The following is a 25,468-nucleotide window of genomic DNA, read 5'->3' as shown; positions in this document are numbered from 1 at the left end:
GTCAGAGCGCGCGAGACGCGAACGCAAGGTCGCAAACAAAGCAAAGTCAGACGACACGACAAAGAAGAAAGCAAGGTCGAAGAAAGCAAACAACAATAAAAGACGACACAACGACAGACAGACAAACACGTGATGACAAGCGAACAATAAAACACATTACAAAGCCAGTGTCATCATGGCTCTGTTCTAAAGCCTAGTGAGCTGCCTACCTAGACAGCATTTTCCATATGCTGCCTTATGTAGCATTGTGGACATTAGGATGCATTAGAACAAAAATGATCCAAAATTGAAGACAAAACAAGAGAAATATTGATTAATAAAAAATATACATACACTACTGTTCAAGAGTTTGCGGACAGTAAAATTTGGTCACCAAGGCTGCTTTTATTTGCTCAAAAATACAGTAAAAAACTGCTAAATTGTGAAATATTATTACAATTTAAAATAACTGTTTTATATGCTGATTTGCTGCTCAAGTAATAGTAGTATATTTTTATTTAATGCCATGTCAGCATCCTCAGGCTATTTTCATGGCAAAAACTATTTTAAAAAATTTGTATAATTAGTATAAAGTATAATGAATACAATAAAAACCAGCAAACAAACACAGTTATACTGCACAAGATTTTTTACATTAACATATGATAAAAATTCTAAAAATTTTCTGGCAAAATTACACTAAATTCTTTAAGTGAGTTCACGTCATAAAAGAGTTTTCTACATACATTGAAATATGTTTGACAGAAAGGAGAATCTTATTTGCTGCTCAAGAAATATTTCAGATTATTATCAATGCTGAAAACAGTTGTGCTGCCAAATATTTTGTGGAAACTGTGATACATTTTATTTTTCAAAATTCTTAGATGAACAACATTTAAAAGAACAGCATTTTTAATGCATCCTCACTGAGTAAAAGTATTCTTTCCGATAAATGAATAAATGAATTAAATCTTACTGACCTCAAACTTTTGAACAGTAGTGTATATGTCATGTAATAGCCTACTGAAAAGCATTAATAGAAAGGTTCAGATATAATTTAAAATGTTCAAACTGAAAGATTTTACATAATTTATGTGTGTTTGTTTATGCTTATGCTTAACTGTGTCATTAGCAGCTCTACTGAAGTCATTATTTGAATTTGCAGTCAATTAATAGTTAACCGATATTTTTTTTGATTGCTGATGCCAATATAGAGCAGGGTGGCCAATATAAAGCCGATATGCATGAAATCACACTATTTAATATAAAGATAGTAATATCACATGCATAACAACTGCTGAAATGAAAATTATATTTATTTTACATATATTATGTAATTATATATTCATATAATAAAAATTTGTACTTGATAAAATATACACCTGTAAAATAAAAAGAAGACAACTTCTTGATTCTGTGCTGTCATAATAAAAGTCCTGCTTCCAACACATCGGCCTATCAGACAAACATTTTTGGCCTATGCCAATAATAAAAAAATCCCAAATATCGGCCGATATATTGACTGACCACTACTGTCTATATGTACAGTGTTTCAAATCAGGTCCAAATTTAGTCAGCTTCCTATGTAGACAGGCAGTTTACAAGCTTTAGATGCAGAGAAAATGTACACGATTTTTAATCTTAAAAAAAAGAAAATCTTTAAATAATTTTTTCCTACATACATTTTTTACTTAAAACACACATACACACACACTAGAAATGTTCATCATGTTGCTACACCCCTGTGACACGAGCTGCAGTGTGTGTGCTGGTGCTGTGAGGTTTCTGTAGTGATTTATTGGCACTATACCTGTGACTGCACATTGGCTCCCACCTGAGAGCCCTGGTACGAGTCCCCGTTCAGAGACTGAACACTCATAAACAAATCGCCAGAGTTTGACATGTTAAAAGAGCCAGCAGAACCTGAGAGGTGCACAGACACGACAAGAGAGAGACAGAACAAGCCAGAGAAATGAGTTTGAAGAATTCAAGAGAGCAGAAATGCAGTTATAGTTAGATAAGCTTTTCAGAGCATAAGATCCAGCAGCCCATAAAGAAAACCAAGATCAAGAGTCGATGCGAAGCAGGAGAGATTCAGCTAAAAGCAAGAGAAAGCTGACGCCACAGATAAAAACTCAGATATGTGCATATATTTGATGTCTTTGTCTCTCCCTCACAGTCGTGTTTTCATATGTGACCCTGGACCACAAAACCAGTCTTAAGTCACTGGGGTATATTTGTATATTTTGTAATACATCGTAGGGTTCAAAATGATAGATTTTTCTTTTATGCCAAAAATCATTAGGATATTAAGTAAAGATCATGTTCCATGAAGATATTTAGTGAATTTCCTACTGTAAATATATCAAAACTTAATTTTTGATTAGTAATATGCATTGCTAAGAACTTCATTTGAACAACTTTAAAGGCGATTTTCTCAATATTTCGATTTTTTTGCATCCTCTGATTCCAGATTTTCAAATAGTTGCATCTCGGACAAATATTGTCCTATCATAAACCATACATCAATGGAAAGATTATTTATTCAGTTTTCAGATGATGTAAACCGGTTTTGTGGTCCAGAGTCACATATGTGCAAAAGTAACTCACTGAAGTCTATGGTCATATGTTTTTATGGCTTCACCGGAGCACAAAGCGGTGTGTTTTAACTAGACGAGTCCTCTGAGTTACACAAAGAGAACTAATGAGACAGGAGCAGGACATTCTGTGACCCACAGAGCCCTCATCCCGTTTGAAAACATTTTAAATAGTTTTTCAGCTCCACATACAGTAAAGTCTTCTCATATACAGTAGTAACAAAAGACATTTCCCACAATGTGACCCTACACCAAAGGCTCTACAGCTGCTTGGCTCTATGAAGTCCTGATATGATGGGAATGAGTGTGGAGTTGATATGGTCTCACCTGCTGAGTTTGGAGTGGACGGGGAGTTGGCCTGGCTGCCATGTGCCACAACACTCGCCGCGTTCACAGCAGTTTTGGCCGCGTACATGTTGGCTTCTTCCTGGAATTTTCCGATGTTCTTCTTATATCGGATCCGTTTGTTTCCGAACCAGTTGGACACCTGCCCACAAAAACATTGTCAAGACATGTGTTTTCCAACACACTGTCCTCTCGAACCCAGTGCACACAAATCATGATGTACAATTCAAAATAAACAGATGAACGAATTAGTCACACATTACAACAATCGTGTAGTTCGCAAATATGTACAGTATAGCGTTCAAAAGTTTGGGGTTTGGAAAGAAAGAAATCTCTTGTAGAATCTCTTTAGAATTATTTGTGAAATTTACTAGCAACATTTTTTTCAGTGTAGAACAATGAAATACACTGAAAAAGCACCAGTCACACACTTAATGTGCATCCTAAGTTAAAAAGTTTGAACTATTGCTAAAAGATTCCAAAAGAGTAAAAACTCAATACTTGCGATACATTTGCTGCAAATGACATGCTAAAAAACGATTACATGCCAAGATACTAGCAAATCTTCTGTGTGTAATAATGAAATGCTCAGTGCATTCACAAAGCACAAACATGTGGACTGAAAAAGTGTGCAAAAGTCTGATTTTCAATTTTATTCTGATAGCATATTTTGATCACAGAGCATATGACCAGTTGGAGCAAAATGCAACAGCGGCTGGTAGACGTCACCAACAATGAAGGATGCTATCGACAGGACTTGTGATGGCCACAAGGACAGAGGTCTAACCATGATGGACACACACACACACACACACACTAACATTAACGTTGAAATAAATGATCACTTTCACGCTGGCAGCTATGATCACAGTATACACTGACAGCAATCACTCAGCACACACTAACGCCCATTACGGCTAATACAGCAGCGGATGAGGCTCTGCGCTAATGATAAACACCATTACCATGAAAAGCTAATCAATCCTGCGGCTAAGCTTCCCGTTCCCGCGAGAGGCTAAAGGTGTTTCTATATTACAAACGGCGCAGCAGTCATCACTCTTCCCGCGAGTCTGACTCAAAACCAGGCCTAAATGCATCATACAATCATTTCAGCTAAATTTATTAAATAGTTTAGAATGCATTATGCATTTAGCGCAGCAGATGAAAAATGCTAAGAGGCATGTGGTGCCATGCTGCAAATGATTTTGTTTTTGAGTTGCATGAGCTTGAACTCACGTGAGAATAACTGATATATTTTACATGAAAAACAGGTAGAAACAAACATCAGATGTGTCTCAATATCTAGCGAGTTGCCTACCTGGACGGCACTTTTGGAAAACATGCACTTATAACTATGGTATTTTTTGTAATTGCATGGCATATAAATATGGTAAACATGCTACTGATTATTAGAGAACCATGGTATTGCTATCATTGAACTATGACAGAGCAATAGTGGGTGCAATATTTGGACGAGCGAGAACGAATGGATGGTTTTCAGTGTCGTACCTGCGAGACGGTGATTGAACACTTCTTGGCCAGCTCTTCTTTGGCCTCCTCGCTGGGATACGGGTTACTGAGATGGGAGTAGAAATATTCATTCAGGATCTCTGTGGCCTGTTTGTTGAAGTTTCGTCTTTTCCTCCTGTGCAGACACAAACACATCAGATTTGGACATCTTGCCAGAACTTGTGCGGTTTTGTTTTTTTTGCATATACTTCATGCATCATATCAAACATTTTGGTAAATACAGAGGAAGTAACTGCCGCTGGCCACATACACTTGGGCGACTCATTACTTGAAGCGAATTAGAGACACAAACCACACATTTTTGTCGTTGTGGGATTTAATGAGAAATTATTTAATCTTAGATAAACTAGTGAATTAAAAAAACAAGAAAAAGCACGAAAGCATGAAAAGCAGGTCAAAGCAACCATTAAAAGTACCTAAACTATTTAACCCTGTTACCAAAAATGATCAAAGAAATATTTGTTCTTTAATTTATGGGAAATAAACAATCATTTGATCAATAATGATATATCAACACTAACCCTCTACTGAGTATTAGCATGATTTAAACTCAATATGCAACCGTTACCTATTTATTTTATTTAATTGCACTGAGAGTTAACTAGTAAAATAAACTAGTAAAATTGAAAAAGTTGGATAAATCATAAAACATAGCATGAAAAGTAGGTAAAAGCTACCATGAAAAGTGTCAAGTTACTGTAAGAAAATGATCAAACAAATATTTATTCTTTAATTTATTGGAAATAAACAATAATTTGATCAATAATGATAAATCAACTAACTAGCTCTCTTCTGAGTAATAGTTAGATTTAAATTGAATACGCAACCCTGTTATCTATTCATTTCATTTGATATAATTTTAATATTATTTTATTTCAAATTCATTTACTTTCATTTTAATTTGACTTTATACTGAGTGATAGGTTGATTTAAACCGTATGTGCAACACTGTTACCGGTTTATTTTAATTTATTTTATTTCAATTCATTTGATTTTATTTCAAACCCATTTTATTTTATTCTATTTTGTTTTATTATTATTTCATTTATAATTTTATTTTATTGCATTATATTATTGTATTTCATTAATTTACTTAATTCTTTATTTTGACGTTTACTGGAAAGAAAACTACATATTAATCCCAATCTAAATTGGTAACATGAATCACATAAAATACATGTAAAATAAAGCAGAACATGTAACTTTTCATAGATTAAGGCCATATTTTTCAGCCTACTTCGTGTAAACGTGCAGAAACAAATTCAGCAGGCAGACGCTTCATGCTTGAAAAGAAGAATAAAGCAGACCCCACACATAGTCAAAGAGAAGAGACCGTAAATTGAGCTTTGGGTGCCAATGAATTCAACCTCCTCTCGGCATCACTCATCTGTGGGTTAAGAGTGTGCGATTGGAGCTCATCTCAGGGGCTTTTACATATGCAGCACTGAAGGGCCGGAACAGAGGGTGAGCCGATTTCCTCCCAAAACCCCTCTTCACTAAATGCAAATGAGCACAGCATGGTCTCAGCCGGAGAGAGGATTAAACAGAGGAACTGAGCATGCTCCAAAGAGACGGAGAATGGATTCCGAGGAAACATGAAGCTCATTTAAATGTTATGCCTCCGACTCCAGGCTTCCAGCGTGATTTATCCGCACAGAAATGTATGCAAATCCCAGGCACGTTTCAAAGAGAACAAGCGATTACATTGAGAAAGGGACGGACTGACACCGCAAAGCATGTGTGGGTTTGGATGCGGCCCTAAAGCGCAAGAACCGGGCCTCCACTCCCTCGGGGAGGGAAACGGGAAAACGCACGTGTGCAAATAAAGCGCAGGAACATTTGTTTACATGAACATGAGAGCTACAGGCTTAGCGCAGAGCGTGATCCACTCAGAGGAGAAGAATTGAGAGCGTGGGGTTTGATTTGCACTCAAATGCATGAAACAAACGCAACATGCACAGACCTGGCGTCGAGGAAGCGGGAGCGCAGGATCATGACGGCCTCGCAGGTGCTCTGCTTGAGCTGCATCTGGATGGAGCTGAACTTGCGGTGGATGATGCCGACCATGCGCTCGATCTCTTTGGGCGAGATGGGCCGCGTGCGAGACTGCTCTCTCAGCAGGTTCATCACATGGGTCGTGAACTCGTTACACGCCTGAGAGAGGGAAACACAGACACCTGCATGTTACCATAACAAGATAAGGGTTATCATGGACAACTGGGTTCAGTCAGGACTCCTGGCTACAAAATTGATTCCTTTAGTAACCATGATGTTTATGTCATCACAACTGTGAGCTCATTAACATATGACCGCCCATATTTACATATCAACAATTCAGTATTAAGCAACTTTTTGTCACTAGCCAATTAATAACAGAGTTCATTTACATACAAAAACAACAACAGCCTGTTTAATTCTAATGGTCAAAGCAGAACAGTTTTAAAAACAGAATCTTAGACCAGCTTAAGTGTAATTATTTATAAAAATTAAAACGTATTATTTTAAAGAGTTCAAAGACTAAACAGTTACCCATCTTTTCTATTGTACATTACGATTGAAAAAGTCGGAGTACGATTTTTGAAAAGAAATTAATAGTTTTAATCAGAAAGGTGCCTTAAATTGATCAAAAGTGACAGTAAAGACATTTATAATGTTACAAAAGATTTCTATTTAAAATAAAAGCTGCTCATTTGCTGCTCATTCTTTTCATCAAAGACTCCTGAAAAATAAAATGTATCACAGTTTTCACAAAAATATGAAGCAGCACAGCTGTTTACAAAACTGATAATATTCAGAAATTTTTCAGCATATTAGAATGATTTCTGAAGATCATGTGACACTGAAGACTGGAGTAATGATGCTGAAAATACAGCTTTGCAATACAATAATAAATTATATTTTACAATATATTCAAACAGAAAACAGTTATTTTAAATTTTAATGCTATTTCACAATTTTACTGTTTTATGTCTGTATTTCTAGTCAAACAAATGCAGCCTTGTTGAGCAAAAGTGACTTCTTTCAAAAACATTTAAAAAAATCATACTGACCCAAAACTACTGTACACCAAATGGTTCAATGCTACTTAAAATCATACACTGGAGCTTCATTGTGAACACTTCCAGCAATCATAATATTAAATATCATCTATAATAAAAATTATTCAACATATGAATCCTGAATGAACAGTATAGTGAGTGTATGGCAGTGTGGATGCGGTCTATGTATTGTAATGCAGTGATATCTATAAAAACTCATCCATCTCTCGAGCCCTCATTCCTGCATAGACTTCATTAATCACGCATAAAAATGAGGGTGACGGAGTCGTTACACTTTCAATATTGTGACTTAATTCTGAAATGGCCTCATTGGCGTGAGATTCTCATTACTCACAGAGCGACACAAACAGATGAGTAAGAGAGCAGAGCGTGTCAGGAGAACCAGGACTCATGGGAAGACCACAACAACAGTTACAGAGTGGATGATGAAGGGCGTTTTCGCTGTTGTGCCGGGTGGTCCGTGTGTGTGTGTGTGGGTTTGCGGTCCCCTATGACAGCTATGGATGTCCTTTTGTGAACAAACAAACAGAGGACACCTGGCCCTGTCCCAGAATGCATTTCAGTACATCACCTCTCCTCTGTCCCCACTGTTTATCATCAGGGATGGATCTACTGTCCGAGCGCACTGAGAGCCATACAGCGGCCACTGATACTCGCACTTAAACATGAATGATGCTCATCACCATGCTGATGGCTTTAACCAGTCAAGTCCTGAGTATTAAGAAGCTACAGCAGCAATCATTTACATACATACCACATTCAAACACTCCTTCTGATCTTCCTGAAGGATTTTTTCAAATAATTATGCCATTATTTGTTTTATGCCATTGGTTTACTGTATTTTCCAGAATGTCAATTTTTTTTAATCATCTGAAACATGCTGTGACTTATATTCCAAAGAGACTTATATAGTGCAATTAATTTACTCCACATATTTTCTTAAGCTTTTTTTTAATCATTTGAAAATATATTCCAAATAAAGTTTATATTTTACCATATAGGTGTTACATTTTTTAACCATATGATAACCCAAAACATCATATATAAAGCAATTAAATAATTAAATAATGAACTTCCTTTAAGAATTTCCTTAAGGATGTTTTATATACAGTATAATAATTAAAAGCAAACATGTAATTTAAAGCCATTGGATTATTAAGCAACTACAGTATATATATATAAATACAAAGTATAACCATATATATATATATATATATATATATATATATATATATGGTTTTAGTTTTAGTTACAACTTGTTTTCTGCATTCACTATGAAAAATTCCAGGACTCTGTAAGATTTTATTACATTTAATTTTTCTGTTAATAGTACTAAACTACTCTGACAATGTATTCTGCACAGCTACAGAGTCTACAGCATCACGGCCAGAGAAAAGATGGTTCAGCGGAGCTGTGTTTTCTCCCAGAGTTCTGCGCTTGCAGTCTGAATTGAATGTGATGAGACAGAAAGACTCTGACGCTGTGAAATGATACAACAAGACAACAAATAGCCGAAGCGTGTTTCTGCTGCACTGTCCTCTCTGGCTGCACGCAGCAACACACATACAGCACGAGCAGCGCCGTCTGAATCACCAACAAACCACATTACAAGACCCTTCTGTTTAATCAATCACTTAAAGGCTCAGAAATCTGTCTAAAACTCATGAGTAACTGGTTTGAATCTAATGACTCACTCGATCAATCAGTCCAAATGAACTGTTCTCAATAGAATAACAAAATTCTATTATTTTGACATTCTATAAACTAACAACGTCTCAAATGAGTGGATCAGTTATTTTCTAAAAATACATATTTTTTTGTATTATTCATAAACTAATATAGTTTTTTATTAATATTTTGAATTAGGTTTTTATTTTTCTATTTTCATTTGAATTATAGTAATTTTTTTCGTGCACTTCTGTTATTTGTATTTATTTATTTATTTATTAACATTAATATTTAGGTTTCATTTTTTTTTTTTTTTTCAGTTTTAGTTTTAGCTCAGTTAAATTTTTTATATATTTTATTTCCAGTTACTAATTTTAATTTTTCAAAATAAACTAACGAAAATTAACTATTTGCCTTGGAAACTAACCATCTAATTAAAATTGTTTCATCTAATATTTGTATTTTATTTTAGCCTTATTTCAAATAACCAAAATGTTTTAGTAGTTTTAGTTAACAATAATAACCCTGCAGTGAACACAGATGATAGCAAAAATGATGCTTTTCTTCAGTAAAGAACACTGCTTTGAATACGTGCATACATTTTTTTTTTTACGATTTATTTTTGGCATTTATTCGATTTATTTTGATAGTCCAGTAGTTAGACAAGAATCAAAGCAGGAGAGAGAGGGGGACGGGATCGGGAAAGGTCTGCGAGCCAGGACTATATATCGGAGCACTGCCCACAAGGCTATCAGCGCCGACAAATGTGTGCATACTTAAAACTACTAAAGGAATTGGAGGAATCAGAAGCAGAATCTTTAAATTCCTTTCAATTCCCAACCCTATTTATCAATCTACATCACAATTTGAACGTTGTCTGCTACCTCCCAGTTTTCGGTGAGCGTGGGAACGCTGGGCTGGCAGCAGTAACACCGGACCGGCCTCTGATGCGTCTCAAACACTAAAACAGGAGGGTGTCTGTGAATCACATCTGAGGTTGAATAAGCTGGAGCCCCACTGAAACACCCAGAGCATCTCAAACACACTCTTCACATCATCATCTGATCTGACAGACTTTGGGATGGAAAGGCTGCCTGCTGAGCCACACACACACACACACACACACACACACACACACACACTCAATCACACACTACTTTAAAGTATAACAACAGCAGTCAAACAGATGTTGCACGAATCTAAATTATGAGATATTACAGTCAACATTAAATCAAAATTGAAGTGTTTACTTCAGCACACGTTGCTGGTGATTCATCAGCGCATGTTATTCCAAATAAAATCAAAACGGACTTCCATCTGTCAAAAAACTGCCTGGTTTTGAGTATATCAAAGTTTTAGGATGCTTGAGATGTCTGTGAAATCCTCACTAATTCAGATTAATAGCACAGTTATTCAAGCATAATGGTACATTTTCAGAAAAATAACTTCATTAATTGATTTATTTATTAAATTTGATTAATTGAATTTGAACTGTTAATGGCAGGATCGTTAATAGCTAAAACTGAAACAAATAAAAAAATGTTGCTTACTTGAAATAAAATAAACGCTATAACTGAAATGAAATAAAATACTAAAAAAATATATTTTCTCATTTTAATTTAATTTGATTTGATGTACTAAAATAACTAAAACTGAATAATATTAAAACTATGTAAACAAATAAAAAACTATTAAAAATGACAAAAACACACAACAAAATTACTACCTAAAACATACTAACTTTAAGAAATTAAAATGAAAACAAATTAATAAAAATGCATTCAAAATATGAATTAAAACTGTTGATAGTATCTCAACAATACTAAAACAACAGTTTAAAGCGCCAGGAAAGCAGAAGATAATAGTGTCATTACTCAGTTCAGTGTTATTTTAATTCACTTCAATGATATTATTACTATTGTTGAATATTATTAAGTTCAAAATGATTATATATTTATATAACCAACTTATATAAACACTATAATATTAGAAGAACATAAGATATAACATATAGAAATTCCAAATTATTAGTTATTCAAGTATAGTTTCCACTATTATTGTTAGTTAATTCTGTAAAATCATCCCTTAATGAAGCGTTCAGAATATGTCTGTCATTATGTTTATTTAGCATGCTTGATTATACCATCTGATGACCGTGTTCAGTCTGGTAAATATTGGCCTGTTACACATATTCTGCAGTGTTCTGACCTGTTCGTACTTCTCCAGCTCGGTGTGGTAGATCTGGCGGATCTGGGTGAGTTTGGCTCTGTAATCGGAGTGTTCGGCCGAGTTATCGGCTCCGACTCCAGCCGATGCCGCCGCCGCCGCAGCTGCCGCAGACCCGCCCCCTTTCTCCGGCCCGGACACGCCTTCCGCCAGCAGCATGTTGTCCAATCGCATCAGCTGGGCATCGGGAGGCTCCTCCTCCTGAGCGCCACGGATACTCAACACTGGAATGAAACAAGCAGGAGAGGTTATTCCAAGAGCTCGATATCCCAGGATGCACCGCGTGATGGTGGCAGAGGCCTTGAATATACTGAGTCTGACACGACGGGTCCGGCCTCATCGATCCACAGAGAACCCGCTCTTTCTGATAAATTGTCTTTGAGGCCGAAACAAAAAACGGCCAAGGCTGCAGTTGACTTTGCCAAGTTTTATGATGATATAATAAAACTTCATCTAATTCATATCATGAGCTTCCCACTCAGCGCTGCTGCTCTGTGGCTGTAAATCTCAGGCCCTTGCGCTCTCTGGCTCTGACACTAGAGGGCCTGACATGCTTAGATTTGACATCACTCACACACACACACTCACACACACACACACAAAAAGAAACAAACACACACTCAAATCATTATTCAGAGAAATATAGTGTTCTTCTACCATAGCCAATGATATGAAAGTGAATATATGAAATATGTTAAGTGATATCATACATATGATATTAGAAATTTCATAAAGGAACTATTATATTTTTGTCATTTCATTTGAATATGTATATACATATTTTATACTTATAAATATCATTATATAAAACACTATACAGTAGGCTACGCTATTATTGTAATACTACATTATACTAGAATATTTTGATTAGTAGTAAATGATATTTATATAAATACCTTTATATAAAACTATACATATATACAAATACATTATTATAATTAATATAACATATTTGATATTTATATGAATAACCTTATTTTAAAAACTACATACAATAGCACTTATTAGAATACTATAACAACAGAAAATATGAAAAATATTATTAGTTGTAGCAGTTTCATTATAAATAATGGTATTTATTTAAATATATTTATATGAAAACTCTATTTTATAATATTATAAGACTATATTGTATAAAAATTAATTACATACTACATGTACAGTATATATTTTTATTTATATAAATATAATTGTTTAAAAATATATATATACTATAATACTATATTATAATTCTACATTATATAAAATACTAGAACAATATTATTATTAGTAGTATTATCATTATTAATAATAATTTATATAAAAACAATATATTATATTATTCCGAGACTTGTATATTATATAAAATACAAAGAAAACATATATAAATATAAAATACATGTATTATTATTATTATTATGCATAATTGTTTTAATTTAGTAATGAAATAAATATATTGAAATAATAATAATAATCATTATTATTATTATTATTATTATAAGGTTGAATTATTTAATTGTCACATAATATTTTTTTTCCATTTTATTTTTATTCTAATTCCAGTTCGAATTTAGTTTTCTCTCTCAATATAAATTCAGGGACTGAACTGTGGAATATAAAAGGCTTTCTCTCGGTTCGGCACATGATCCTGCTGCCAGGTTTGATCTTCCTTCCATTTTAATTATCAGTGACATTCTCGTCTCTCATCTAACGTCACATCCACTTAGCGAGTCAGGGGTAGACGGAGTAATTTCCTCACAAGTTCTGACACATGGGCAAAAGAGCGACTCTGAGACTGTAAGGCTGTGGCTCATCTATGGGCCGCATTGTCTGGGACTCAAAGGAAACACTTCATTAATCCAGAGACAAAGCCGCGCACCGGTGCATTAACCCCAGACCGCTGCGGCCCGGTTTACGGTGAGAAAGAGGCCGGCTGGACGGTCATCGGGAGGGGGACGTGACTCTGACCTCCTCCTTAAGTCAAAATGCAAATGCAAAGGCTGATGGCGAGCAGGAGAGGTCAAGAGTTCACGGCTGAGGCCCAGCGGGAGCCCGACTGTGCAGCGTTGGGTTTCTGAGCTTCACAGGCAAAAGAAACATCCTGCTTCATTAACAAACATATTTCATCCAATCTGAAACTGTGCTAAGGCTTCAGATGGGGAAAATCTCACAGGCTACACAGATGACATGGATTAGCATCAAAGTGACCAAAGATAACACGTACAGGAATGAATTAAGACATTTGCCAAATAACGTCACATCACATAGAAAAATAACAGAATATCTCTTCTCAACAAATACAATAAAATAAATATATATTTTTAATATCTTATGAATAAATTGTGTCAGACTTAAAATTATTATTATTAATAATAATGATAATATTTTTAAAAACTGTTGTCAAATCACACAAAAAAATAACATAACTCTTCTTAATAAATAAAATACAACACTTCTTTAATGCCTTTTGAAGAAATTGTGTCAGACTCTGGGTTTCTATTAAAAAATAAATAAATAAATAATTTGCCAAATGAGGTCAAATGGCATAGAAAAATAACAGAATAACTTTCCTCAAAAAAATAAAACAATATATTTTTATACATTTTCTCAAGAAATTGTGTCAAACTCCAGGCTTCTATTAATAAAACAAATGAAATAAACAAAAATTATTAAATCATAAATAACAGAAAAACAGCCCTGAATGAGGTGTGTGATTCGTGAATAGATAATGAAATTAAATGTTAAACAAAATAAAAAATAACCTGAAAAAAAGAAGAAAAACAAACAAACAAAGTGAAATAAAATAACAAAATACCATAAAATAACCCATACATGACACCTTTGGTAAGGTAAGTTTTTAATGTATGTGGGATTTTTTCATCTGTTTTATCATCCAGCAGTGAAAACTGTAAGTATAATCATATAATCAATAAATAAAGAGCACACATGATTTGAGGAATCATTCATGTTTGGAGCACAAATACTAAGAAAGCAATCCTATAAAACGCCACAAAGCAGTCTTATTTGATACAGCTCCAGTAATTTCACCCAATTACTGGAAAAACACAAAAAGCAGAACTTAATGCGGTTTTCCTGCAGTTAACAACTCATAAACGCCATATTTAGGATCCTATTTCATTAAAGTACTGAACTAAATCAAACCAGTTACACTCAATGTTCATAATCTCAACTTTCTAAAGTACTGAGACACTCTGAGCTCGAGTTTTACAAACTGATTATCCAAAAACCAGTGAATAAGGTTTCAAACGCACAAGTTTAGCATGTTTTACGGCACTTTTAGAAGTAAAAGCCTTGACTGTGAGCACAAGGGAGTCTTGACAGAAACTCAAGGCCAACAGAATTCCTCCCAACGTTATAAAACGTCTAGACTGTCAAGCGAAAATGGAACAGAAAAATTCCCCGTTCACGAAACGATGAGGCTCCCCTCTGCCAAGTCCCGGTTTCACATTCGTGGGTGTTTATTTGACTTGGCTGGATGAATCTCCATCATCAGTCTGTTAAAACCAAAAGCTGTTTGGCCAGTGACGGACACAGAGCGAAAAACCCCCAGCCAAACGCAATACGATACACTCGTTTGAAAGAATACAAATGGCACGGGATCAAAAGTCGATGGAAAGAAAAGAAATAATCTGAACATACAAGCATGAAAAGCTTTATGGAGAGCCGCAGCGGATTCATGAGGTCGTATTGAGCAATGCTTCAAGAGCTATAAAATCAAAAGTCAGGTTTACAAGCGTGCTGTACGAGAGCGGTCTGCGGTGATCTGGCAACATGACGGCACACAACCTGATCCTGTTTATAGTTTTGCACGTGCTCACCACAAACGGAAACTCCCTGCCGCTGCTGACGCGGTTCACACAGAAAACACACGGCTGTAGCATCTGTCAGGATCGCTGGGACGGCCGTCAGGATCCCGTCATCCCTCATTGACAGCTGATTGTTACACAGAGCAATAGACTGAATTATGAGAGCACAGCTGTGTCTGCACAGACTGATCCGCATCCATCCCACCAATCAAACGCTGTCATTTTCAGCGGGTTCAGGTGTGGATACACTATGGTTTGGACATGCAATTATCCTGGAATGAATAAGAACAAGCATACAACTAGCACATGCAAGGCATAATGTCTCTTGGAATAGAATAGAATAGAATAGAATAGAATAGAATAGAATAGAATAGAATAGAATAGAGTTGGGACATGTGAAATTATTATGCAATAAATAAGAACAAGCATACAACTAGCACATGCAAGGCATAATGTCTCTTGGAATAGAATAGAATAGAATAGAATAGAATAGAATAGAATAGAATAGAATAGAATAGAATAGAATAGAATAGAATAGAGTTGGGACATGTGAAATTATTATGCAATAAATAAGAACAAGCATACAACTAGCACATGCAAGGCATAATGTCTCTTGGAATAGAATAGAATAGAATAGAATAGAATAGAATAGAATAGAATAGAATAGAATAGAATAGAATAGAGTTGGGACATGTGAAATTATTATGCAATAAATAAGAACAAGCATACAACTAGCACATGCAAGGCATAATGTCTCTTGGAATAGAATAGAATAGAATAGAATAGAATAGAATAGAATAGAATAGAATAGAATAGAGTTGGGACATGTGAAATTATTATGCAATAAATAAGAACAAGCATACAACAAGAACAAGCAAGGCATAATGTCAATTGGAACAGAATAGAATAGAACAGAACAGAACAGAACAGAACAGAACAGAATAGAATAGAATATGGTTTGGACATGTGAAATTATCCTGCAATGAATAAAAACAAGCATACAACCAGCATATATAAGGCATAATGTCTCTTGGAATAGAATAGAATAGAATAGAATAGAATAGAATAGAATAGAATAGAAGTTTGGACATGTGAAATTATCCTGCAATGAATAAAAACAAGCATACAACAAAAGCACATGTATGGCATAATACTCTTTTGGAACAGAACAGAACAGAATTTTACATCTTTTGAAGAAAATGTGTCAGATTCTAGGCTTGTAATAAAATAAAATAAATTAAACCCTAGAGTCTGACACATTTTCTTAAAACAATAAATAGAATACAATAAAACTGGTATTTTTTTGTTTGAATTTAACTTAATTGTTTATTTCATTTAATTTTATTAGAAACCTAGAATCTGACACATTTTCTTCAAAAGATTTTAAAAAGTATTTTATTTTATTTTTATTATATATATTTATTTATTTTGACATTTTAAATGTGTTAGATTCTAGGGTTCTAATAAAATAAAATTACAATAAATTATATTTTATATCTTCTGATGAAAATGTGTCCGACTCTAGGCTTCTATTGAAATTAAATTAAAAATAAAAATAAAATAAATAAAATGTTATATCTTTTGAAGAAAATGCATACAACTAGACTTCTAATAAAATAAAAATAATATAAATATAAATAAAAATAAAATAAAAATTATATGACAAATAAGTCAAATCGCATACAAAAATAACAGAATAACTGAACAAGGTGTGTGATTTGAAGAGTGATTCATAAATAAATAATAAAATAATAACATTCAGAATGAACATTTAATAAATAAATAATAAGTTAAATAAAATAACAAAATAACTAAATAATTTGCCAAATTAAATCAGATCGCATAGAAGAATACCAACTCTCCTCAACAAGCCGTGTGATTTGAAGAGTCATTCATATCCGTAACACAAATGGTGTGGGACAAGTTATGTGCTGAAGTTTGTCCAAATACTGTTCTAAATGAGCTCAATTTTCTATAGATTTCCTAATTATTTCCTGCTGAAGGATTAAACTTGAAATAACATTCCTTTATGCACTTATTTTCATTTGACACTTGGCTAAAGAGTCCAAACCGCACACGGGAATATCCACGTCTCAGCGAGACAAATGATGATTTATTTATCTCTCTCGTAAACTAGAGCACATAATTAAAACCACTGAATGGATTCTCTTAAATAAATACGATTAAGCGGAATGAGGTAAAGGGTCCTGCACGCTCAGAAGAGGCTTGGCTCTGGGTCATAATTACACGACTCACTGAAGGCCACTTTACTCCATAATGGCAGGCTAATTGATTCCTGCTAATATTTTCCAGTGTTGGAGCTGCGTGATTCCTCCAGCAGGGCAGAGCGAGCAGATAGCTTAGCGCCTCCGAGAAAACATCCTTGTTATCATCCTTTTCTCTTTAGCAAGCCGTCTTTTTCATCTCTTAAACAAGTCTGCAATCATTTCCCCATTAATTTTCATTCAATTTACAACCAACCTGCTCTTACAACATTATAACACTTACTTTGAAGCAAAAAAAAAAAAGATAAAAAGCTATAAGATTGAATACTCTCTTTATGACATAACAAAAATGTCTCTAGGCCTGCAATTTTTTTTTTTATAAAATACATCTTACATCTATTGGAGAAAATGTGTCAGACTCTAGGCTTCTATTAAAACAAAACATAATAAAAATGAAATACATTTTTACATATTTTGAAGAAAATGTGTCACATTCTAGGCTTCTAATAAAATAAAATAAAATAAAAAAAATTGAAATTCACAACCAATCAGATGAATCACAACCTTATAACACTTTTGAATTTGAAGCAAAAAGTGTTAGAAAATCAGATTAAAAAGGTACAATACTGAAAACTTTCTTTATAAGGGAACTTTCTTTATAAAACTATTAACTATATTTCCTTCATTAAGATATGAGATCAAGTGATTTTGCTTAAATGACATGATCCAGTGAGCGCAGACATCTGTCTAGACATTTACTTGGCATTACTGAAGATTTACTCTGCTTGAGCTCGTTTTGTCAGCTGTTGCAAGTTATATCCCACATGCACAACAGGAATGATATTTGCAAATAGCAAAATCAGGCCTACCCTGCCAGATCTGTGTTCAGAGGCTCAAGAAGATTGGCTGCTTTTACTTGAGCCACCAACCCAAGACATCAGCCGCTCGATTCAACAGATTGTTAGAAGAGCAACAAAACAAACGGGAGTTCATGACATTTGCTCAACCCCACAGCGTGTGGCCTTTCACAAATCAAATCAATATTTAATAAAAACCCAAGGCCACAGGCTGACCAGACAATGGATTTTCTCTCCGTTGGCTTGTTTATCGAAGACGATACGTTTAATTTCCGAGAAGCCCAGTCGTGTTATTGGAGGAAAGGCACATGCAGGATTTATGTACCTTTTCTCAAGGTGGCTCTTCTCCAAAAGCCTTGTATTTTCCTTTTTTTCCCAGCGTGGCCGTGTACAGAGGGATGGTTAGCACTCAGAGTCCTCTGCATTTTCCATTAGCCAAACATCAAGTGGTTCTGCTTCATGCCACGACTCCCTCAGATGCTGAAATATTAATTGAACTTCTATAAAAGGAGCAGCATTCACTCCGGCTGAACCCATCTTAATTGAACAAGCACAAGACGCAGATGGGAGTTTGTGACTGGATGGTGTCCAACAGGACCAGAGGAGACCATCAGACACCTCCACAAATCTGTTTGTAGCATTTATATTGTAACTCGAAAACAGACATACATGTTTTCCTGACAATTTTCTATCTTCAAAATGATGCAGACTGTTTTAATGACCAGAAGTGGCACAAACAACAGCAGATTTGACACGTACAGCTTACCCAAACAAATTAAAAGTTGTCGAAACTGGTTGTCGAAACAATTAGTTGACTAAAAATATCTAGATGGAAGAAAATGGAGCAGGCCTTTTTTTGATTATTAAAGTGGGACTATTTTTAACTTAATATTGTGTTATCATAACATTTATGGCAGGTCGCTTAAAAAGAAAAGCACAGCGCTTTTGTGCAATCTGTCTAATTGCTGAAGTACAACATGCTAATAAAAAATAATGAAAACAAATTATATATATATAATATAATATTTAATATAATGGTAATATTTATATAAAACTTGTGTTTTTTATAAATTTATATATATATATATATATATATATATATATATATATATATACACACACACACATATTGTTACATGTTGGGTTTTTTGTGACTGTTCCATGTCGGGTTTTCTGTTTTCCCCTGTGTTCTAGTTCAGTTTAATTAGTCATTGTGTACACCTGCCCTTCCCAATTATCTGCCCCTTTATAAGTTCCTGTGTTTGTTAGTCTCACTGTCGGTTATTGTTTCTACTATGATGTGTGTGCACTCCTGTGTCTGTATCTGCTCCTGGATCTCTGATTAAAAGAGAAGGTAATTGTTTATGCTTGTCGCGTGTTCGTTGTTCCGCACAGCACCTTAACAGAATAACCGACCAAAACAGCAAGTTTGCGGCGTTTTTCCCCCGTTTTATTTTCCAAGTTTTTTATTTTTATTATGGATCCCGCTGTCCTCGTCATCCTGCTGGAGCAGGGGGACCGCTCTCTCGAGGACCACACCGAGGATTTTTTGTTCCTGGCCAACTTAACACACTTCCCGGACTACTGCCTCTGCACGTTCTACAAAGCTGGACTTAACATCACCACACGTAGGCAGTTGTCCGGGGACGGTCCTCGAGAGAGCCTCGCCGCCTTTATCGAGTGGGTGCTGGTGTCTTGCAAATCGCAACTCACCGTGGACCTCGCAGAGAATGACACCAGCCCCACTCGGGACCCAGCGCCCAGTCCACTACCACCCCGCAGCGCGGAGCTGCCCGAGCCCACCGCAGACGGAGAGCCAGAGCCTGCCGCGGTCGTTGAGCCATCGCCATCAGGAGCGACAGAGCTGCCGATCGTCCCGGAGCCCGAGCCCCAAACGTCTGACCAGGTGCGAGAGCCGGCAGTGCATCCGACGGTGGAGAAAGCTGTGGAGATCGCGGGGGCGATGGAACGCCCCGCCCACGGCGCCACCGCTGAGGGTGAGCATGAACTGGACCTGGGAAACCTCATTAACTTTCACACTGACACAATCATCCTGAAGCCAGCTCCTGTATTGGATTTCTGGGGAATTATCCCACCCGACCTCCCTCTCCCACCGCCTCTCATTGATCTGGTTCCTACTCCAACACCCTCATCACTGGAGTTCGTCAGCCCCTCTGCTCACCCTCAGCACACCATCTGTGGCGTGGGCTTGCCGCGGGTCTGCCGACCTCCAGCTCTGTTGGCGTTGAGTCTGGAGGATCCCTCGTCTCCGCCCTCAGCCTCCGAGAGCCAGACTCCGCCTCAGTCCGGCGACCCTGCGGCTCCACCATGCCTTCAAGCTCCCTCGGCTCCACCGGATCCCGTCTGTCCACCAGCTCCACCGGGCTCCCTCGTCCTTCCGGCTCCGCATTGGTCAGTCGTCCCCCTACCTGCACCTCAGGACTACTCTCCTTGGGCTGCGCCCCGTCCCTTCGTCCCTCCGGCTCCGTTGGGCTCCTCCTTCCCTCCTGCTCCACCTATGTCCTCTGTCGCTCCGGCTCCGCCGCGGCCATCCGGATCTCCGCCTGCGCCGAGGTCGCCGAAGACATCTGCTCCGCCTTGGACCTCCGGATCTTCGGCGTCACCCTGGCTCTTCGGCTCTCCGTCTTCACCTCGGGCTCCACCTCCACCTGCTCCGCCGCCGTGGGTCGGCCCCATGGAGTCGGCGGTCACTCCTCCACCATGGCTCCTCCCTCCGTCGGCTCCCCCGTGGGCCACCATCCTGACTGTGGCCTGGGTCGTCATCTGGCTCCTCCTGTTCCTGGCTCCCCCTTGGCTTCTCCCACCCTCCACTCCCCCATGGACTTATTGTTTGGACTCCATGTCTTTTCTCTGCCACCCTCCTGTTCCACATCCTCCTCCAGAGCCCCCACCCGCCCTCCTCAGTTGTTACGTTACGGCGTGAGGCCACGCCTTGCCGGGAGGGGGCGATATGTTACATGTTGGGTTTTTTGTGACTGTTCCATGTCGGGTTTTCTGTTTTCCCCTGTGTTCTAGTTCAGTTTAATTAGTCATTGTGTACACCTGCCCTTCCCAATTATCTGCCCCTTTATAAGTTCCTGTGTTTGTTAGTCTCACTGTCGGTTATTGTTTCTACTATGATGTGTGTGCACTCCTGTGTCTGTATCTGCTCCTGGATCTCTGATTAAAAGAGAAGGTAATTGTTTATGCTTGTCGCGTGTTCGTTGTTCCGCACAGCACCTTAACACATATATACACGCACACACACACATATACATTATATATATATATATATGTGTGTGTGTGCGTGTATGTGTGTGTGTGTGTGTGTATATATATATATATATATATATACTGTATATAAATTTTGATTATATATATATTACATTGATTTCACTAATAAACTGATGTTATTATAAAAAGAGGAAGATAAATGTCCTTATAAGAGGTACTGTACTATATTATAGCATAAATCTCATAGCAACTATCAGAATCATTAGACCTCAGTGTGTTGTAAAAATTGGGTTATAATAATTTTAAAATGAGGACAAGATATGGCTGTAATGACTGCTATCGTTTCATTAGAGCAATAATATTCATATTAATAATGCATTTGTGAATTGGAGTAAGAAGTGCGTGAGATTACATGCATATCCGTGTCAGCGGATCAGTTTCCTCCTGAAATAATTCAGCTCCGAACGGAACGGCCAAATCCTCTCGGCGGTTCACGTTTCTAATGGTGTGTGATTAGGCGCGGGTAACACACGGCTGTCAATAGCCGGAAGAACACGTAATCCTCTGTGAATTTATGCAGTCGTGTCATTGGAGGCGGTTGGCATGGTTGGTTGTCATGGAGATGCTGATGTTGCTGATGTTGAATGAATGATGTTTAGGTCTGCTGTCAGTCTCCGGTAACACCACATCTGCTTTGTTTCACATGGACAAAGACACACACTGCTGCTCTACTCTACATGCTGGAGAGGACAAAGACAATTATAAATGCCTTGCCATCTCTCAACTACAAAGCAGAGAACGAAACTAATATATATATATATATTACTTAACTTAATATAGTTATAGTTAATAATTAAAGTAACTTTGGTACCAAGTGGACTGATTGACTAATAAATAAAAAATACATTTGTTCATATTTATTTTCATTTTCACTTTTTAAATAAAGCAATATGTTTTTATATTTTTTCTGTTACATCAACATTAATAAAGATAATACTACAGTTTCACTGGTACTGGTATTGACTTCCAAACAAATGAACAATCTCTGGCAGTGAGAAGGAAAATTCTGCATTCATTTGGAGTCAGATTAACCCTTTCTGCTGTGGTTGTGCTGAAGCGCTGGGCTCAGATTGACGCTGACAGCTCTGGCTCTGTTTGTTGGTGCTGTTGTTGTTGGTGATTCAGAGCGGCTGCAGCACTTGATAAATCAGGGCGGGTCGACGGTGGTCCCGTCACAACATAGGCACTAGAGTCGAGACGACAGCTACATGCTAATTCAATGGCGGCATTATTCATTATACAGTCACAAGTGTACTGGAACGGAAAGGAAAACTCCACACACCGGGAAGAGTGCGACAGGACTCGATCTGTTAAACCAGGCCACCGCTGTTACAAGCCTAGACAGTCAGAATGCTAGGAAATGGGTTTACAAGCCATCAAACAAGACAACAGAATCACTCTGAGTAGATAAAGCCTTCAAAACACACATCAGTGTTATATAACGTCAATTAGCAACCGACCAAGAGGGGATTTTAAAGGTCTGATGCTGATACAGGATTAAAGGAGCTATAAAATTATTACATCAACCTTAATAGACAGACAGGTAACATCATATATTTCTTATAGTTTAAAGAGTGTCTTTATATGTAGACCGATATATCGACGAATTAAAGGAGTTACACAAAACTATTCCATCAAAATGCAAACTTAAATAATGCCATATATTTGTTTTTAGATAGACAGATAGATAACATATATTTGTTTTTGTTTAGAGAGCTTCTTTATATGCAGACCGATATATCGGTATATGTTGTTACTATTTTCTGTATGTGTTTGTATATGTGGCATATCATATATTTCATGTATATATTTAAATCATAACAAATATTTGTTGTTTTATAAGTTTTTTCTTTTATTTGTTGTTTTTTATATAGGTTCACTTATATACAGACCGATATAGAAAAGGCCAATTAAAAGGTCCAATATTTGTTGTTTTATTATTGTTTATTTACATATATACATAATTAATATACATGTAACATATGTCACGGTTTATCATATCATATATTTCATATGAATATGTTTATCGTGTCATGCATTTGTTATTACTGTTATTATATAGTTTTGCTTACACAGTATGCAAATCAATATATAAAAAGGCCAATATTTGTTTTTGTATTATTTTTATATATTTATGCCAACACACGTGTGTTTGTGTATAATTAGCATTTAAAAAACTCATAAAACAAATATATTTATAAAAATAAGTATATGTAAATATAGTAAAATAAGTATACAATTTATTTTTTATGCACAAAACGGATCACAGCAGACACATAAAAAGGTGCCATGAGGGTAATTACTCAATCATAAACAGAATAAAATCACAAATTAAAAAGTCAATTAAAAGAATAAGCCCCAGCGTACATGTGCAGGTGTGACACACGGCTTAAACTGAGCTGACAGGAGCTGCGTGTGTGTGTGTGTGTGTGTGTGCACGTGTGTTCTGAAGAGAAGCATCCCTTCAGCCTGAGACCAGCAGCTCCAGCCCAGTGGACCAGCACGAGCCCGGCTCTGCGTCTGGCCCGCACAGGCACCTCTAGAGTCGACTCTAATAATGCTAATTATAATCATTAGAGGCTGGCCAGGCCCCAGGCTAGCTGCTAATGACACAGCCTGAGCTGGAAACCAGAGATAGAGACAGATAGACGTGGAGATGGAGAGAGTGAAGTCATTCATTAGGAAAATAGCGTTCCTCATTTCAAAGCATCCTGCGCCTCAGGCCAGACATATTCCTCTAGATCTATTAAATATATGTGATCTATGAGCTGCAGCTAATCAGGGCTGCGTTCGCTTTACATGCATGAGTTTACATCACAACATGAAGCACAGCACACTTTCAATGCACAACTACGCGTTATTAAAGTAAAGAAAGCCTTGAGCTCTCAACAGGAATAACATTATGCAGTGACATCAGGGCTGAGAGATAAAGATGGGTCAGTGTGAGAGAGTTCAAGACTTATGAAGATGAAACTTACAAAATGTAATTATAGATGTAAAATTTCCAGGCTGTTGCAAATTTTAGTTTTTGTAAAGAGAAATATTGTTAAGATATTGAGAAATCATTTGTGTGTGTGTATTTATCATATATAAAATATTTATTTATTCATTCATTTATTCAAATTATTTTTACAAATATTTTTGGGAAAAATTATCTATTTTTTTATTAAACTACAATGTAAAAAAACAACATATTCAGATAATTAAAAATAACATATTATAATAATATATATTGGTCAATACCTGTTATTTTGTATTTACACATATATATATATATATATATATATACACACACTAAATATTAAAAATATATATTTAAAAAAAACTTTTTCTGTTTTTAAAGGTATCAATATCAGACTGAGATCTGATTATCTGTTTGCTTCATATGCATATTTTTTTTATCATATCATATACTTGTTATTACTTATATAGGTCCACATAGGAAGATTGATATATCGAAAGGGTCAATTATAATATCCAATATCCATTTGTTGTATGTTTATTACTAGTTTCAATACATGGTAATATATTTCAATATATGGTTAGCTCTGTGAAGTGAAGGACAAAATATAAACCCGAGTTGTATGAAGAGCCCAGTCGCCCCTCATACCGGATAAAGCGTCCATTTTTCAGCTCCCCCGAGGCGCCGGACGGCCTGCGACAAGCATGTCATTAAAACCTGCCCTGCAGCTCTTTATTAAAGCCACTCCTCCGGGACGCCGCAGAACACGTCAGTCTCCGAAAGAGCCACAGAGGCCAGGGTGACCAATGACACCATCAGCGCTGATCACACGTGAGTCAGGGGGACACAGAGCCTTTCTGTCCTGTTCCGCACGGATCACGACACACAACTCAATATCAGACCAAGATCACGTGACTGTC

The 25,468-nt window shown here is 36.5% G+C and overlaps 1 protein-coding gene across 4 annotated transcripts in view; it reads right to left on the bottom strand.

The window, feature by feature from the left end:
* Positions 1-25,468, bottom strand: part of LOC306845106 (pre-B-cell leukemia transcription factor 1-like) — a 75,006-nt gene that overhangs the window by 5,757 nt on the left and 43,781 nt on the right. For 2 of the 4 annotated variants that reach the window (XM_079377689.1, XM_079377690.1), the window contains 5 exons: positions 11,387-11,628; positions 6,415-6,605; positions 4,431-4,566; positions 2,904-3,063; positions 1,790-1,902 (listed from right to left, as the gene is read on the bottom strand). In XM_079377689.1, the coding sequence (XP_079233815.1) occupies positions 1,790-1,902; positions 2,904-3,063; positions 4,431-4,566; positions 6,415-6,605; positions 11,387-11,628 (842 nt within the window). The remainder of the gene's footprint in view (positions 1-1,789; positions 1,903-2,903; positions 3,064-4,430; positions 4,567-6,414; positions 6,606-11,386; positions 11,629-25,468) is intronic. The other 2 variants (XM_079377691.1, XM_079377692.1) reach the window with 1 other exon arrangement.

Source organism: Barbus barbus (genome assembly GCF_936440315.1).
Source record: "Barbus barbus genome assembly, chromosome: 25".
In the NCBI taxonomy this organism is placed as follows: domain Eukaryota; kingdom Metazoa; phylum Chordata; class Actinopteri; order Cypriniformes; family Cyprinidae; genus Barbus; species Barbus barbus.
Note: the sequence above shows the minus strand (reverse complement) of the source record. Positions and strands in the feature narration are given on the sequence as shown.